Here is a 20321-nt window from a genome sequence, read left to right as displayed (position 1 = left end):
ATTAAAATGTAATAAATTTACAAATAGTTAAGTCACAATACACAAAAGACATGAGTATTAATATGCAACATCCTAAGGACCAAATACTACACAAGATCTGAGGTGGGATTGCAGAAAAAAATATTAAATCTCAAAATATTTTTTCCTGACAAGAAAATCCTGGTGTCAAAAGACTGATTTATCCCATTTAGGGGTGGTTTCCCACAAATTACTATGTCTTCTTTTTCTTTTAAGTGATGTTAAATCGAACCTCAGTCACTGAATTTCTGCTCGTGGGAGTGACAGGCATCCAAGAATTAAACCCTTTTCTCTTTCCTGTTTTCCTCACTGTCTACTTTGTCAATGTGGCTGGGAATGGAGCCATCCTAAAAGTTGTCATCTCTGATTCAAAACTCCATTTACCTATGTATTTCTTCTTGGGAAACCTTTCATGTCTAGATATCTGCTTCTCCACAGTGACACTGCCAAAGATGCTAGAAAACTTAATCTCCACAAACAAAGCAATTTCTTTCTTGGGATGCATAAGTCAGCTTCATTTCTTCCACTTCCTGGGAAGCACCAAGGCCATGTTGTTGGCTGTGATGGCATTTGACCGCTTTGTGGCTATCTGAAAACCACTTCATTACACTGTCATCATGAATCCTCAGCTCTGTGCCCTTTTGGCTGACACTGTCTGGACCATTGGTTTCTTCTATGCCCTGATGCACTCCATAATGACATCTCATTTGAACTTCTGTGGTTCCAACCATATCCATCACTTCTTCTGTGATGTTAAGCCATTGCTGGAGCTGACCTGTGGGAACACTGAGCTCAACCAGCAGCTGCTCAATACTGTCACAGGGACCATTGGCATAGGTACTTTCTTTCTGATACTTCTCTCCTATTTCTACATAATCACCTATCTCTTCCTCAAGACCTATTCCTGCAGCATGCTTCACAAAGCACTGTCCACTTGCACCTCCCACTTCACAGTGGTTATTTTTTCCTATGTTCCTGTTCTCATCACCTACATCCGTCCTGCCTCGGGGATCTCCATGGACCAAAACCGGATCATTGCCATCTTGTACAGTGTGGTCTCTCCTGTACTAAATCCACTCATCTACACTTTGAGGAACAAAGAAGTGAAGGGTGCCTTGACCAGGATGATCAGAAGGAAGCTCTGACTTGAATAAATCTAGAGAACTCTTCTGAAGTATTAGTAAGCAAGAGGGCAATGACAATGCTGAGATATGAAATTATTTTGCTCCTGTAATTGTTCAGAATACATATAACAGGAAACAATAAAGGAAAAATATATAGGAAAACATACCTTAGTTGTTTTAACAATATGTTTTAGACAATATAATGGAAATTTGAATAAATGGGACACAAGTCACAGAATCCTAATGCTGAATTGATGAGGGAATCATATGATAAAATTTATTTGTTACACTTTCCTATGTGTTCTTGTTTGAAATCAAGTATACAAATATGCTAATATTGCCCATGTATCAAGTAGATGGATAATATTTAGTTGTCTGTATGTGTAGGTCCCTATGTGATCAATGAAAATATAAATGACCTATTATTTTCATATTTTAATGTAGGAAGTAGACATCCAATTGCAAAAGTAAAAGCTAACCAACATATGAGTTAAAGTTCTAGTACAAGAAGTGTGTACTAGATTCTTGTTCTTCAAATTTGGGAGGCAAATAAGTAGTAAAGCAAATGATATTGCAATCTCTAATTAACAAAAATAAAGTAATTTTTTGTTCATTTAAATAGTTCTGGAGCCTCTGTCTCCATAGATGTTTTAGAAGCAGTCTGACCACATTGTTAAATAATACTGTAAAATATTATTGAATTTGGGGGCAGATTGAATAAAAAACAAAAATACTTCTGCTCATTAATACATTATTTTGTCATTAACCAATAGAAACAGAAAATGATTACTTTGTATTAGTCTCTATTTTCTATACTTATTTGACAGATTTTTGATGTGATGTAATAAGACATAGTACAAGTTAAATGTGAAGAATACATCAAAATTTTGTGTTCTTTTCCTAAGCTGGCACCACATTTATAATAACAGAAAGCATTAATGTCATAATTGTTAAGTATTTCTGGAATAGATGAGAAATACTGTATTTACTTTTCTAGTTTTCTACAAGTGACCACTGACCAAAAGGACAGTAGGCTATAAATTTATAAATATTCGTAATTATAGGCAGAACCATGAAAATACTAAGCTGATGGACTAACTACTCAGTCTCTGCTCTCATTTTTTTTGGTGAGTCCAAAGAAATTACTTCTGTCCTCTCTCTCCTGTCCTTCCTTCTCCCAACTCTATTTTCTTTGGCTCCACTTTAACTTACAAAATGATGTGTCCAAGAATAAGGTGCCTCCCGCTCTTCACTATCTCACACTAACAGTATACATCACTTCTACTCTCATTTCTGTCATGAAATTTTTGTTTAAAAATCCAATCTAAATGGAGCTTGTGAAGTATAGAGGAGTGAATGAGGTTCTGGTGGTCTATTGTTGAATAACTTACTAGGACCTGACAGTTGAATAACTTAAAACAGTTAATTACATTGCTTGTCTCTCTGGTTGAGAAAGGGGGAAATGAACAGCAAAGAAGAGTTAACTCTGCTCCACAATGTCTGGGACCTTCTTCAATAGCTGGGCATGGATTAGCTGGGAGTTGACATAGCCTTTCTACTTCTCTCCACCCTTATCCAGTTGCCCTATGTGGTTAGAATTTGTTTCTGCAGCAGGGAAGCCTCAAGTCAGACATTTTAGGGACACCAACAGACCAGTACAAAAACTGCTAGTTATCTCAAAGGCATAACTGTGACCAGCATTAACATAGCTTCTGCCACATTCTATTTTCCCAATCAGCCAGAGGTCAAATGAACTTCATAGTAAGAGGAAATTGACCCCACCTCAAGGAAAAGAGTGTCAAAAGATTTTTGTGGGCATCCACAATCAACCACAATCCCAGTTAATACTACTAATAATGTGTAGTGTCTCCATGTGTTAAGTATGATTGCAACCTCTAGCAATAATCCTCAAACCTCAACTCATAAGATATCAGCTCAAGGTCAATTTTTTTCATCTAAAACAGGTCAAGGTGCAGATGGGACTTCTCAAAAATAACGTATCAAATAGTGTCATTTTCTCTGATAATCTTTGCACATAGGGGTTAAATTATCCACACATCACACACTCAACACATAATGGTAACATAGACATGGGGTGGAAAAATATATAAATAATAAATAAATGATATATCATTCAAAAATGAAAAGTGATCTGCACAATGAAAGAAATGGTCTCTAAATTGAAGAGGCTGCCTACAGAATGGGGGAAAAAAAATTTGGTAACTATACATCAGACAAAGGACTGGTAACCAGACTATACAGGGAGCTCAAAAAACTAAACTCCCCCAAAATCAGTAAACCAATAAAGAAATGGGAAACCAGCCTAAACAGAACTTTTTCAAAGGAAGAAATCCAAATGGCTAAAAAACACATGAAAAAATGCTCACCATCGCTGGCCATAAAGGAAATGCAAATCAAAACCACACTAAGATTCCACCTCACTCCAGTTAGAATAGCTAACCATCAAGAACATCAACAACAACAAAGAATGGTGAGGATATGAGGGGAAAAAGGAACCCTTATATACTGCTGGTGGGAATGTAAGATGGTACAACCACTTTGGAAAACAATATGGAGGCTCCTTAATAAACTAAACATAGATCTGCCATATGATCCAGCAATCCAACTCCTAAGGATATACACAAAGGAATGCGACTCAGGTTACTCCAAACGCACCTGCACACCCATGTTTACTGCATCACTATTCACAATAGCCAAGCTATTGGAAACAGCCAAGATGCCCCTCTACTGACCAATGGATTAAGAAAATGTGGTATTTATACACAATGGAATTTTACTCAGCCACAAAGAGGAATGAAATTTCATCATTCATATGTAAATGGATGGAACTGGAGAACATCATCTTAAGTGAAGTTAGTGAGGCTCAGAAGGCCAAAAGCCACATGTTTTCCCTCAGATGTGGATTGTAGACCTAAAACAAATGCAGCAATGTTATGGGACACCAGTCACACTAAGGAGAGGCTGTGCACAGGAGGGACAGGGTAAGGGAAGGAAACCAAAAGCTTGAATGAGGTTGATGAGTTCACTGTGCAAGAATGGATACAGAAATTTTAAACTGGCCAGGGCCACCATAGGAAGCAGACTAGGAAGGAGTGAAGAGGACTGGAAGAGGTGAATCAATTGAGCTTTAATACATATATGCAAGGAAATACCCTGTGTAACTATCTTTATCTCAAACTAGCAATCATGTTTCTCCTTTTATCTTTTATGTTTTTTTCTTCTACAAAGGTGGAATAGGTTCTGCCGAGGGAGAGGGGAGGTTGTGGGGAAAGGGGTAGGAAGATGAATATGGTGCCAACAATGTATACACATATATGTAAATACAAAAATGATATCTGTTGAAAGTATTCCAGGAATTGGGGGTGAGGGAGAGATTCAAGTGTGATATATTTGATACACTGTAAGAACCTTTGTAAATACTACAATGTAACCACACCCAGCACAATACAAAAAAAAAATTCAAAATAATTCCTAGAATAACCAAATAGCAAAATGTCCAATATAAGAAAAATAAGATTCCCTAAGATTCTATGTCTTAGATTTATAAAAAATGCCAATGAATTTATGTGATAATTGCAAGTTAAATTAATTTTATTCTATTTTTTCAAATAAATATATGTAATTGCTATTGTTTATTTAAAAAAATGAAAAGTGAGAGGCACATAAGAGTTGTGGAGCAAATGTAAAAGCCAGTCATGGATGTTTTTCTCACACTGTCTTTTTAGTCTAAGATGATGCAACTGAAATTGATATTGCCAGTAAAATAATTTTTAACAAAATTTAGGGACCTGGGACTCTTAATTGGAGTTTAGACAGTTTCACAAATACCAAATCCTAAAATAGTTCCAAGATCGCTTCCTCTTGCTTAGCTATGAAGTCTAAGTACCATGGGAAACACTTTTGAGATTCATAGCTGGCTATCATCGGCCAGTTTCATGTTTTATTTAATGTAGTTTTGTAACATATTTTTAACTCAGAAAACTTGTTATCTCCAAGTTTGTTCTTTCTAAAGATCACATTGGCTATCCAGAGTCTTTCCTATATCCACATGAATTTAGGGTGAGTTTATCATCATATATTGATTGTACAAAGGAGTTCCATGATATTTGCACTCATGCATACATAATGTACTTTGACCTAATACCCCTATCATTCTTATATCCCTCTCTGTCCTTCCTCCTTTTTAAAATAATTTTAATGGATTTCATTATGTTATTTTCATACATACATATAATATACTTCAATTATATTCACCTCTTGATTACTTCCTTTCCTCCTCCTCATTCCCACTGGTTCCATTCACCAAACAGTCCTTTTCTTACATTAATGTCACGCATGTGTGTGCATGCGTGTGCGTGCGTGTACGTGTGTGTGTATATATACACTTCTGTAGATTCCACATATGAAAGAAAACATATGGTATTTGTATTTATGAGTCTTGCTTATTTTACTTAACCTGATAATCTCCAATTCCATTCATTTAACTGCAAATGATATGATTTTATTCTTCTTTTTGCCTAAATTATAATTCATTATGTATATATATCACATTTTCTTCCTCCACTCATGAGTTGATGGAAAGCTAAGCTGATCTCATTGCTTGACTATTATGAATAGTGCTGTAATCAACACGGGTGTTCAGGTATTGTTATTATATGTTGACTTACATTCTTTTGGAAATATGCCCGGGAGTTGTATACCAGGATTTTATGGTAGTTCTAGTCTTAATTCTTCAGAACCTTCATACTGATTTCCATAGTGGCAGCTTAACTTAATTCCCAGGAACGATGTATAAGGGTTTTTCCTGACATCCTCACCAGCATTTGCTGTTGTTTGTTTTCTTGATGATTACAATATGACTGGGGTGAGATGGAATCTTAGTGTGGTTTTCATTTGTATTTCTTTTATAGTTAAGAATGTTGAACAATTTCTCCATGTTTGTTAGCCATTTGTATTTAATCTTCTGAGAGCTGTCCAATTGGTTTGCACATTTGGATTATTTTGTTCTTTGGTTTTTTAGTTTTTTGAACTGTTTGTATGTACTGGTCATGAATCCCTTATCTGTTAAATAGCTGGTGAAGATTTTTTTCCATTCTGTGGATTGTCTCTTGATTCTGGCAATTGTTTCCTTTTATATGCAGAAACTTTTAAATTTGATTCAGTCCCATCTATCAATTCTTGCTCTTATTTCTTAGGCAACTGGATTCCTATTCAAAAAACAATTATCTATGCCTGTATCTTCCAGAGTTTTACCTATCTTTTTCCTGTAGTAATTTCAAAGTTTTAGGTTTTACATGAAGACATTTGATTCATTTGAGTTAATTTTTGTAAAAGGTGAGAAATAGGCATCTGGTTTCAGTCTTCTACAGTAGACAGCCAGTTTTCCCAACAACATTTGTTGAAGAAACTGCCTTTTCTGCAGCATAAGTTTTGGCTCCTTTGTCAAAGATCAGATGGTTATAGTTGTGTGGTTTTATTTCTGGGTCTTCTAGTATTTTCCATTGTTATAGCCATTTTCACAATATTAATTCTTTCACTATATGAACATGGGAAGTCTTTCCATCTTCTAGTGTCTTCTTCAATTTATTTTTCAAGGTTTTATACTTCTCATTGCAGAGGTCTTCCACTGCTACCTAGGTTTTTTCCCAGGTATTTTTTTTTTCAAGGTTGTTGTAAATGATAGTTTTTCTGATTTCTCCCTTGCATATTCATTGTTGGTGTATAGAAAGGCCATTGATTTTGAATGTTGGTTATGTATCTTCATAAATTGCTTAGAGTATTTATCAGATCTGAGTCTTCTGGGGCAGTTTTTGGGTTTTTAATTACAGTATCCATCATCTGCCAATAGATATTTTGACTTCTTCCTTTCCTAGTTATATTCCCTTTATTTGTTTCTCTTGCCTTATTATCCTGTCCAAAAATATCAAGCACTATATTGAATAAGAGTTTGAAGAGTAGTAACCTTGTCTCATTCCTGATTATAGAGAAAAATGTTTTTAGTTTTCCACATACATTATGTTGGCTATAGATACATTGTATATGATAGCCTTTATTATGCTTAGGTATGATTCTTTTATTCCAAGTTTCTTCAAGGCCTTTATCATCGAGTGATGTTGATTATTATCAAAAAACCTTTTTTTGAGGGATTCCAAATGGCAGCTAGAGGTAGGAAGCAGAAAGCGACCCTCCTATAGTGAAATCTTGGAGAGACACTGGAGACACACTTTGCAGGCATAATCACTGAGAAAAGGCATAACTTTGACCCCTCCACATCTCCAGCCAGTGCAGAGAATCTGCACTTCACGTTAAACGGAGAAACGAGGAGGGCCCCTGGGGCCGCCAGTGGCCGGGGCCCATATGGCTTGGGAAGACGCGGACCAGGTGAGCTTCACGGTACCGCGGTAGCCCCACAGACAAGCCTGGGCCAGAGCACCATAGCCCCCTGGACAGACTGACCTCCACCCGGGAAAAAAAGAGAAACTGAGTAATAAGCAATAAGAACAGTTAAGACACGCTGGAAAGAGGGTGGGGCGCCCTGAGCGCTGAAGATTGGGGGAAGGGAATCCTTCCTGTGACTGTAAATAAACAAGCTGGGCAGCCGGAGAGCCTCTGGCAGGAGTGGGGCGCGCACCCAGCAACCAGGAGCGGGAAACCTTGTGAGAGTGGCAGAGGGAGGAAAACTCCACAGGAGAGGAGGGAAGACCCACTTCCCATGTGAACTGTAAATAAACAAGGCGGCTGGCAGGAGCAGCAGCACCGCCCAGTAAGCAGGAGCAGGAAAGCTTCTGAAAGTGGCAGTGGGAGGAAAACTTCAGAGGAGAGGGGGGAAGACCCACCTCCCACATGAACTGTAAATAAACATGCAGGCCTGAAAACGCGGGGGCAGTGTCACCTTTCCCAGTGCTTGGAAAGGGGAAAGCCTGTAGCAGAGGCTCCCGCACAGGAGAACTCTGAACAAACAAAGCCTGTGGGACCAGGTGAGTGCTAGCTCACCCCAGAGATCTGCATAAATAACACTGCCAGCTACAGGCTGAGAGCAGCAGGCAGGCAAGCCACAGTTGCAGATACCACTCTCAGAACTGTTTCCAGATGCTTTTTTTTCTTTTTCTCCCTACCTTTGATGAGAGAACAACCGAATTACACCTGCAAGCCAAAAAACTTACTGAAACTGTATTGCATTTGAACTGGGGACACTTGGTAGGGATTTGTGTGTGTGTGTGTGTGTGTGTGTGTGAGTGTGTAGTTTTGTTCTACTTTATGCATCCCCTTTGATGAGACAACTACAGAACAACATCTGAGGCACCAACTCCAGGACTGGAGATTGAGATGGACACCCAAATTATTAAGACTGAAACTGCATTGCATATAAACTTGGAAGTTTTTTGTTTTTTTTTTTTTTAATTTTCTATTTTCCATTTTATTTTAATTCATTTTTATATACAGATATTTCTTTCATTTACTTACTTTTTATTTTTTTATCTTTGATTTTCAATCCTCTCTCTGTCTCTCTAATGTTTGTTCAGCTTACTGTCAATTAGTACACTAACACTCCCTGTTTATACCTTTGAAACTCTCTTGTCTGATACCTTGTTCTGCTTTCTCCCTCTTGTCTGTATATTTGTTTTCCCCTTTTCTTTAACTTCTTGCTTTCCATCTCAGCTCACCCTTCCATTCTAAATATTACCATTGTTATTATTACAAGCTAGAAAATACTTAATTGCACACAGTACAGGGACAGTAACTACACCAAGGACAATGATGGGAAGACAGAAAAAACAGGGAAACTAGTTTCCGCACAGCAAATAATTAGTACAGGAACCAGAGGGGAATGAAGAGAACAGAAACTCAGATCCAGACTCCAACAAAATGAAGATAAACTATGCCAAAGGACCCAATGAAGCCCACAAGAATAATTTAAAAGAAGACATACTACAAGTACTCAATGAGAATTTTATAGATATGATACTGGATAGGGTCAACCAAAATGTACAGGAGACACTCAAGAAATTCCAAGACAATAAAAATAGAGAATTTGAAAAAGCAAAAGAAGAAATAAAGGAAATCATAGAAGCACTGTATAAACACCAAAGTGAAAGAGAGAACACAATGAATAAATGCATAAATGAACTCAGGACAAAAATAGACAACATTAAAGAAGAAAACTGCCAGGATATGGAAAACCTCAGAAAAAAGAACGAAACAGAACTGCAAAACAAAACGGAAGGCCAATCCAGCAGAATAGAACAAACAGAAGACAGAATCTCAGAACTTGAAGATGAAATGTTAATTAAAGGAAAAACCGAAGAACTATTAATTAAACAACTCAAGACCTGTGAAAAGAAAATGCAAGAACTCACTGACTCCATCAAAAGACCAAACTTGAGAATCATGGGCATCGAAGAAGGAGAAGAGGTGCAAGCGAAGGGAATGCGTAATATATTCAACAAAATAATAATGGAAAATTTCCCAAATCTAAAGAAATCTATTCCCATACAGATGCAAGAGGCCTCCAGGACACCAAACAGACCAGATCAAAATAGAACTACTCCACGACATATCATCATTAAAACAACAAGTTCAGAAACTAAGGAAAGAATATTGAAGGCTGCAAGAGAGAAAAAACAAGTAACATACAAAGGTAAACCCATCAAAATCACAGCAGACTTCTCAACAGAAACTTTAAAAGCAAGAAGAGCATGGGGTGAGATCTTCCGGGCACTGAATGAAAATAACTTCAACCCCAGGATACTCTACCCAGCAAAGCTATCATTCAAAATAGATGGAGCAATAAAAGTCTTCCATGATAAGCAGAAACTAAAACAATATGTGACCACAAAGCCACCATTACAAAAGATTCTGCAAGGGATCCTACACACAGAAAGTGACAACCAACTTAACCATGAAAAGGCAGGCAGCACCAAACCACAGGATAAGAAAAAGCAAGACAGTAGAGAGTAACATCAAGTTAGGTACACACAATCAAACCTTCAAACAACTAAGACAACTAAATGGCAGGGATCACCACATAACTATCAGTACTAACACTTAATGTTAATGGACTTAATTCACCCATCAAAAGACACTGTTTGACAAAATGGATTAAAAAAGAAGATCCAACAATTTGTTGCTTACAGGAGACTCATCTCACCGACAGAAATAAGCATATACTTAGGATGAAAGGCTGGAAGAAGATTTACCAAGCCAATGGCCCCCGAAAACAAGCAGGAGTAGCAATACTTATCTCTGACAAAGTAGACTTCAAACCTACATTGATCAAACGAGATAAAGAAGGACATTCCATACTAATAAAAGGGGAAATAGACCAAAAGGAAATAATAATCAGCAATCTGTACGCACCCAATGTCAACGCACCCAATTTCATCAAACATACCCTGAAAGACCTAAAAGCATATATAAACGCCAACACAGTGGTTGTGGGAGACACCCCATTCTCATCAATAGATAGGTCATCCAAGCAAAAAATCAATAAAGAAATCCAAGATCTAAAATATGCAATAGATCAAATGGACCTAGTAGATGTCTACAGAACATTTCATCCAACCTCTACACAATATACATTCTTCTCAGCAGCCCATGGAACAATCTCCAAAATAGATCATATCCTAGGGCACAAAGCAAGCCTCAGCAAATATAAGAAAATAGAAATAATACCATGCATACTATCTGACCACAATGCAGTAAAAGTAGAACTCAACAACAAAAGTAAAGACAAAAAACATGCAAACAGCTGGAAACTAAATAACTCATTACTTAATGAAGAATGGATCATCGATGCAATAAATAGGAAATTAAAAAGTTCCTGGAAGTCAATGAAAATGAAAACACAACCTACCGGAACCTATGGGACACAGCTAAGGCAGTCTTGAGAGGAAAGTTTATAGCCATGAGTGCATATATTAAAAAGATTGAAAGATCCCAAATCAATGACCTAATGATACATCTCAAACTCCTAGAAAAACAAGAACAAGCAAATCCAAAAACAAATAGAAGGAGAGAAATAATAAAAATAAGAGCTGAAATCAATGAAATAGAAACCCAAAAAACCATACAAAGAATTAATGAAACAAAAAGTTGGTTCTTTGAAAAAATAAACAAGATCGATAGACCTCTGGCAAACCTGACTAAAATGAGGAGAGAAAAAACCCAAATTAGTAGAATCAGGAATGCAAAAGGGGAGATAACAACAAACACCATGGAAGTCCAGGAAATCACCAGAGACTACTTTGAGAACCTATATTCAAATAAATTTGAAAATCTAAAAGAAATGGACAGATTTCTAGATACATATGATTATCCAAAACTGAACCAAGAGGAAATTAATCACCTGAATAGACCTATAACACAAAATGAAATTGAAGCAGCAATCAAGAGTCTCCCCAAAAAGAAAAGTCCAGGACCTGATGGATTCTCTGCTGAATTCTATCAGACCTTTAAAGAAGAACTGATACCAACCCTCCTTAAACTGTTCCATGAAATAGAAAGGGAAGGAAAACTGCCGAACACATTTTATGAAGCCAGTATTACACTTATCCCAAAACCAGGCAAAGACACCTCCAAAAAGGAGAACTATAGGCCAGTCTCCTTAATGAACATTGATGCAAAAATCCTCAACAAAATAATGACAAACCAAATTCAGCAACACATCAAAAAGATTATTCACCACGACCAAGTAGGCTTCATCCCAGGGATGCAGGGGTGGTTCAACATACGAAAATCAATAAACGTAATAAACCACATCAACAGAAGCAAAGACAAAAACCACTTGATCATCTCAATAGATGCAGAAAAAGCCTTTGATAAGATCCAACATCATTTCATGATAAAAGCTCTAAGAAAACTAGGAATAGAAGGAAAGTACCTCAACATTATAAAAGCTATATATGACAAACCTACAGCCAGCATTATACTTAATGGAGAAAAACTAAAACCATTCCCTCTAAAATCAGGAACCAGACAAGGATGCCCACTATCTCCACTCCTATTCAACATAGTACTGGAATTCCTAGCCAGAGCAATTAGGCGAGAAGAAGGAATAAAAGGAATACAAATAGGTAAAGAAACTGTCAAAATATCCCTATTTACAGATGACATGATCCTATACCTTAAAGACCCAAAAAACTCTACTCAGAAGCTTCTAGACATCATCGATAGCTATAGCAAGGTAGCAGGATATAAAATCAACATAGAAAAATCATTAGCATTTCTATACACTAACAATGAGCAAACTGAAAAAGAATGTATGAAAACAATTCCATTTACAATAGCCTCAAAAAAATCAAATACCTAGGTGTAAACCTAACAAAAGATGTGAAAGACCTCTACAAGAAAAACTATACACTTCTGAAGAAAGAGACTGAGGAAGACTATAGAAAGTGGAGAGATCTCCCATGCTCATAGATTGGTAGAATCAACATAGTAAAAATGTCGATACTCCCAAAAGTAATCTACATGTTTAATGCAATTCCCATCAAAATTCCAATGACATTCATTAAAGAGATTGAAAAATCTACTGTTAAATTTATATGGAAACACAAGAGGCCACGAATAGCCAAGGCAATACTCAGTCAAAAGAACAATGCAGGAGGTATCACAATACCTGACTTCAAACTATATTACAAAGCAATAACGATAAAAACAGCATGGTACTGGCACAAAAACAGACATGAAGACCAGTGGAACAAAATAGAGGACCCAGATATGAAGCCACACAACTATAAGCAACTTATCTTTGACAAAGGAGCTAAAAATATACGATGGAGAAATAGCAGCCTCTTCAACAAAAACTGCTGGGAAAACTGGTTAGCAGTCTGCAAAAAACTGAAACTAGATCCATGTATATCACCCTATACCAAGATTAACTCAAAATGGGTCAAGGATCTTAATATCAGACCCCAAACTCTTAAGTTGATACAAGAAAGAGTAGGAAATACTCTGGAGTTAGTAGGTATAGGTAAGAACTTTCTCAATGAAACCCCAGCAGCACAGCAACTAAGAGATAGCATAGATAAATGGGACCTCATAAAACTAAAAAGCTTCTGTTCATCAAAAGAAATGGTCTCTAAACTGAAGAGAACACCCACAGAGTGGGAGAAAATATTTGCCAACTATACATCAGACAAAGGACTGATAACCAGAATATACAGGGAACTTAAAAAACTAAATTCTCCCAAAACTAATGAACCAATAAAGAAATGGGCATGTGAACTAAACAGAACTTTCTCAAAAGAAGAAATTCAAATGGCCAGAAAACACATGAAAAAATGCTCACCATCTCTAGCAATAAAGGAAATGCAAATTAAAACCACGCTAAGATTCCACCTCACCCCTGTTAGAATAGCCATCATCAGCAACACCACCAACAACAGGTGTTGGCGAGGATGCGGGGAAAAAGGAACCCTCTTACACTGTTGGTGGGAATGTAGACTAGTACAACCACTCTGGAAAAAAATTTGGAGGCTACTTAAAAAGCTGGACATCGATCTACCATTTGATCCAGCAATACCACTCTTGGGGATATACCCAAAAGACTGTTACTCCAGAGGCACCTGCACATCCATGTTTATCGCAGCACTATTCACAATAGCCAAGTTATGGAAACAGCCAAGATGCCCCATTTCTGACGAATAGATTAAGAAAATGTGGTATCTATACACAATGGAATTTTATGCAGCCATGAAGAAGAATGAAATGTTATCATTCGCTGGTAAATGGATGGAATTGGAGAACATCATTCTGAGTGAGGTTAGCTTGGCCCAAAAGACCAAAAATCATATGTTCTCCCTCATATGTGGACATTAGATCAAGGGCAAACACAACAATGGGATTGGACTATGAGCACATGATAAAAGTGAGAGCACACAAGGAAGGGGTGAGGATAGGTAAGACACCTAAAAAACTAGCTAGCATTTGTTGCCCTTAACGCAGAGAAACTAAAGCAGATACCTTAAAGCAACTGAGGCCAATAGGAAAAGGGGAACAAGTACTAGAGAAAAGGTTAGATCAAAAAGAATTAACCTAGAAGGTAACACCCACGCACAGGAAATCAATGTGAGTCAATGCCCTGTATAGCTATCCTTATCTCAACCAGCAAAAACCCTTGTTCCTTCCTATTATTGCTTATACTCTCTCTACAACAAAATTAGAAATAAGGGCAAAATAGTTTCTGCTGGGTATTGAGGGGGGATGGAGAGGGAGGGGGCGGAGTGGGTGGTAAAGGAGGGGGTGGGGGCAGGGGGGAGAAATGAACCAAGCTTTGTATGCACATATGAATAATAAAAGAAAAATGAAAAAAAAAACCTTTTTTAATCAATTTTAAACCATGCAATGTTTGCTTTTGATTCTATTTATTTGTTCTATGTTCTTTATTGATTTGTATAAGTTGAGACATATTTGCTTTCATAGTATGATTCAAATGGGATCATGGTGTTTGATCTTTTTAATGTGATGCTGAATTTGGTTTGTATGTACTTTAAGGAGCATTTTACAAGGAAATTTTCTTATAGTTTATTAAAATTTTTGTTTTATTTTTGAATTAGTATATATTGATAATATGATGGGATTTCATCGTGCTAATTCCATACATGTGTACAGTGTAATTTGAACAAGTTCACCCCCTTTATTATATTCCCATTTCCCTCTTTCTCCTGCCCTCCTTTTTCAAACAGTGCCTGCCTGGTGGGTTTCACTACACTGCCTGGTAAGATATATATATGTATATCTAGGTTCCACAAATGAGCAGAACATTCTTTTTTTTGTCGTGTCCTTCTCTGGCTTGGTGTCATGGCTTCACAGGAAAAGTTTATAAGGACTCCTTCCCTTGTGGAATAGTGTAAAGACCTCTGGTAGCAGTTTTGCTTTAAAGGTCCAATGGAATTCAGCAGTGAATCAGTCCAGTCCTGTGCTTTTCTTTGTTGGGAGGCAATTACTACTTCAACTTCATTTCTTCTGATAGATGTGTTATTTTTTTTCTAATATCCTCTTGGTTCAACTTTGGTAGTCTGTACATTTCATGAAGTTTCTCCATTACAGGCATGGTGGCACATACCTGTAATCCTAGCTACATGGGAGGTATAGATAGGAGTATTGCATTCCGAGGCTAGCCCTGGGCAAAAAATGTGAGATCCTATCTGAAAAAAGCAAAAAGGGCTAGAAGTATTTCACAAGTGGTAGTGTGCTTGCCAACAAGAATTAGGTATTGAGTTTAAATGCTAGTAACACACACACAAAAGCACCAAAAAAACAAAGTTTTTATGCTTTGAAAATATGAATAAAAGATTGACAAATCCTTACCCAAAATAAAGAGGGAGAAATGCCCAATTAATAAAATTAGAGCTAAAGAAGGGATCACTCAAAAAATACCAATGAAATTCAGAAGATTATTAGAGTTCTCTCTGAAAATTTACAATCTGATAAACTGGAAAATCTAGAATAGATAAATTTCTACATTCATATGACCTACCTAAATTGACTCAAGAGTATACAAATCATTCAAACAGATCTATGAGGAACAATGAGATTGAGTAGTAATGAGTAGTCTCACAAATAAAATCCCAGAACCAGATGGATTCACTGCCAAATTCTACCAGAGCTTGAAAAAAAAGCACCACATATAAATTACCTAAGGCAGTTCCCTCATACTACAGGTGTGGAAAGTTACTTGTTTAGTCTTACACCAATTCTGCCCAACCCTAGGGGAAATTTCTGTTGGGAAGAGATGTTTATCTCTAGGGATTTGTGTCTCATTTAAACACCAGGAGAAATTCAGAAAGACAGAGGTTTCTGAAGATCAAGTGTTTATGCCACAGTAACAGCACGAACTACCACTTCAAATGTTTTTCAACTTTTATAATAATTGGGAATATCAATCTAAAGAATAAAAATTATTTGTTGTTCTGAACAGAACACTCAATCAGGTAAGAGAAAGAAACAGGAAACAGGCTGGAAGACCAGTATTTTCTGGTCGTTAGTGAGTTGTCTCCCTGCTCTGCAGTTACTAAACTTGAATGCCCAGAATCCAGAGCTGGTTTCCTGCCCTATGTTGGACTCCTCATTGTGCTTGAGGGTTATGAAGGTATTGTAATATCTTTTTTTTGCCAAATCTCATCTCAGTTCAATGTTTCTGGTTCTTTAAATGTTCTTCAAAGCAAATTGGAAATCTCTAAATCTTGACAGTGCATTGAACAAAATCATTAGACTGGTCAATGTGATTACTAATTTTCTTTAAATGTTAGGGAAATATGTTATTCCATATAGGTTTTTGGTAAATTTTTGTTTTCTGAGTCAGGGAATCATAAATACTCTTTGTGATTTTGGTTTTAAACAGGAGTGGTACCTTTTTTAAAATACACAATATGAATGTGTACCAAAGAAAAACACTCCGCATTATTTGAAGGCAGATAATTTCTCTTTCAGCTATACAGCCTAGAATCCCATGGGATTTCTAGAAGTTTCCCTAGTTCATTAGTTTTGTTTACTCTATTCACAGCATATTATTTCTTCTCCTGTCAGTGATTTCTCAAACCTTGAATAATTCCCTTTTGTAGGAAGCACTTCAATGTCAACATCTCTGTTCAGCTTCCTAACAAGTGTTACAGTTCTCTTGGCGCCTCCCAGTTCCATGTTCCCTTCTGATATACAAGAGCTAATCCATATACCTTTAAATGAAAAGAAAACAGAGAAAGCAACTTCACATAATTATATCTGCTTTTACCAGTATAACTAAAGGAGATTATCCAGGTACTTTGCAAGTAATGGAGAAAAATAGTAATTCAAAAAAGTTTTCTGCTTTTTAGGAAACAGTGCAAATCAAATCAAATATTCTACCTTATTTCTTTTGAGTCAGTCTCTCACTATATGGTTCAGCCTGGCACTGACCTCACAATCCTCCTGCCTCAGTCTCCTGAGTGCTGGGATTATAGCATGTGCCACCATGCCTGGAAAATATTAAACTTCTAAAATTAACGTACTCATAATTCAAGAGTTTTTACATTTACTGAAAAAACACTATTATTTCAATATTGCAAATGAAATTTTAAAAGGATACATTTCTTTCAGTGGAATCAGGGCTTTTATTTGATAGAAAGGAAGAACAAATAGCGAAAACAAATATTTGAAATGAGAAGAGCTGAGGATTTCAGACAACTGTGGAGAAACCAACATGAAGCACAAAGTCTTGTGGGGTCACAAAAGACAACAAAATTGCCAGTGTCACATTAATGAAGCTAAAAGAGAAAGTGGTGAACTTCCTTAACATCTGAGGAGTGAATTTATTTCAGGAAAAATGAAAACAAGGTTTAATAAAATAGATTCATCAGGTGTAGTTGGCATATGCTTGAAATATAAGTACTCTGGAAGTGGAGGCAGAAGGACTACAGCCAGTTTGAGACCAGTCTGAGGGTACAAAGCAAGAAATGGTCTCAAAAAAAGAGTACAGAAGGGAAGGGGAAAGGGAAAAGAAAAGGAAAGGTCATACAAGAAGACAGAATTTCAAGGGGACCAAAGCCACAGACACCTTGAAGAGACAATGGTATTTGTGAAATAAAAGCACTCTTGAGTCCATCAGAGGAAGAATTTTTCTCACATGGATTCGGGGATTTGGAAAGGATTTCTGAAAATTCTCAGAGCAACCAAGAAATAAAATCACAATAAAACACAATTTGTCATGAAAAAATTCATTTCAACCTGCCAAGTACAAGGCCCTGAGTCTAAAACTCCAAGTCATTTGGGGTTATAGTTTGAAAATATTTAATGACTAAGCCTATCATCAGATATAGTAATGATGAAGTTATATACATATATCTCAGATCAGGCCATATCTATGTGATATATGTGATCATATTTTTTACCTTATTAGTAACCCAGGATGTTTTCAATGATTTGGGGCAGAACAAGATCACTAAGACAATGTCTCTAATGCCACATGCACTCTAAAATGAGGAGGTGAAATTACTTTTAAGATAAAAATATTTTTGTTCTTCATCAAAAACATTGTGATTAGAATGAGTTCATTCCAATCTATTTTTCTTAAGTTTAAAATCCTTCAAGTGCATTCATACTAGTGAAGAGATCAATTTTTAAAAATTGTTCCCTGGTAGAAGTGACTTGCAGGAAAAAGGACAGTTCTATCACAAGGTACATGCTCACAACCAAAGAAGATGTTAGGCTGAAAACCTGATCTGAATTCCTCAAAGAAAATTATTAATAATAAATGTAATCAATTTTAAAATGGCTGAGTCACAGTCCACAACAGGCATGAAACCTCAATGTATAACATTCTAAGGATCAAATACTATTTAAGCTGATGTAGGATTATGAAAACTCAGTATGCTACCTTAAAATATTTTTGTCTTGCCAAGAAAATCCTGGTGTGGAAAGGCTGACTGATCTGCCTTAGGGATAGTATCCCAAAAATAACTGTGTCTTCTTTTACTCTTAAGTGATGGTGAATCAAACTTCACTCACTGAATTTATCCTCCTGGGAGTGACAGACAACCAAGAATTGAACCCTCTTCTCTTTACCCTTTTCCTCACTGTCTACTTTGTCAATGTGGCTGGGAATGGAGCCATCCTGACAGTTGTCATCTCTGAGTCAGGACTCCACTCGCCTATGTATTTCTTCCTGGGAAACCTGGCATGTCTAGATATCTGCTTCTCTACAGTGACACTGCCAAAGATGCTGGAGAACTTAATCTCAACGGACAAGGCAATTTCTTTCTTGGGATGCATAAGTCAGCTTCATTTCTTCCACTTCCTGGGAAGCACAGAAGCCATGTTGCTGGCCATGATGGCATTTGACCACTTTGTGGCTATTTGCAAACCACTTCGTTACCCTGTTATCATGAATCCACAGCTCTGTTCCCAGATGGCTGTCACCGTCTGGACAATTGCTTTTTTCCATGCCCTTCTGCACTCCATAATGACGTCTCGTTTGAACTTCTGTGGTCCCAACCATATCCATCACTTCTTCTGTGATGTTAAACCATTGCTGGAGCTGGCCTGTGGGAACAATGAGCTCAACCAGCAGCTGCTCAATACTGTCACAGGGACAATTGGCATGGGTACTTTCTTTCTGATACTTCTCTCCTATTTCTACATAATCACCTATCTCCTCCTCAAGACCAATTCCTGCAGCATGCTTCACAAAGCACTGTCCTCTTGCACCTCCCACTTCATGGTGGTTATGCTTTTATATGCTCCTGTAATCTTCATTTATGCCCATCCTGCCTCATGGAGCTCCATGGATGAGGACCGGATCATTGCTATCATGTACAGTGTGGCCTCTCCTGGACTAAATCCACTGATCTATACTTTGAGAATTAAGGAAGTGAAGGGTGCCTTGAACAGGATGATCCGTTCAAGGATCTGTCGTAAATAAATCTATAGAACTCTTTTGAAATATAAATAAATAAGTAGGCAATGATAACACTGAAATGTGAAAATATGTCGCTTCTGCAATTGTTTAAAATATGCATAACTGAGGAAAGTAAAAAGGAAAAATATATGGGAGCACATATTCTAGTTGTATTTAACAGGACATTTTTGATAATATAAGAATAGTTAGAATGAATTGAATACTGACCATAGAATTCTTATGCTGAATTTGGGGAATAGCAGTTGATAAAATTGATTTGGTACATTTTCTATGTGTTCTTGTATGAAATCAAGCATACAAATATGCCTATTTTACCCCATGTATTGAGTGAATGAATAATATTTAATTGTCTGTATCTGTAAGTACCTATAGAGTCACACAGTATAATGTGATCAACAAAATTATAATGCTTTTGTTTTGTTTTGTTTTCTCTTTCCAAACATATCCTTTATTTTTCTAGTACAACTGTTTATATCCTATTTGACAAATGGCATGGCCTTGGTCATCTCTGGCAAGAGAGCACTCACACTGGCATGATGGGTGAAGCACAAATAACAATATAAACATGAAAAGTAAATTTTACATGCGGACAAAACACCCTATAGTTGGATGCACATGATAATGACTCTTGAAATAAAAGGAAAAAAACTTACCTAATTAAGTTATATCTAATCCATGATTATATTAGGATATTTATATATATCTTTAGTAAATTAGAAAGTTAATGTATTTTAATCTTCATGCTGTTTGAAAAGAAAACTATAAAA

The 20321-nt window shown here is 36.7% G+C and overlaps 1 protein-coding gene and 1 pseudogene across 1 annotated transcript; both read left to right on the top strand.

The window, feature by feature from the left end:
* The first annotated feature begins 236 nt into the window (after positions 1-236).
* LOC109674186 (olfactory receptor 12D1-like) lies at positions 237-1163 on the top strand (annotated as a pseudogene).
* A 17458-nt stretch (positions 1164-18621) lies between these two features.
* On the top strand, positions 18622-19557 carry LOC141425881 (olfactory receptor 12D1-like). Its single transcript, XM_074084815.1, has one exon. It carries the CDS (start codon positions 18622-18624, stop codon positions 19555-19557), a length of 936 nt encoding a protein of 311 aa, XP_073940916.1.
* Positions 19558-20321: the final 764 nt, after the last annotated feature.

Source organism: Castor canadensis, chromosome 8 (assembly GCF_047511655.1).
Source record: "Castor canadensis chromosome 8, mCasCan1.hap1v2, whole genome shotgun sequence".
In the NCBI taxonomy this organism is placed as follows: Eukaryota; Metazoa; Chordata; class Mammalia; order Rodentia; family Castoridae; genus Castor; species Castor canadensis.
This window is presented reverse-complemented; position numbering and strand designations above follow the sequence as displayed.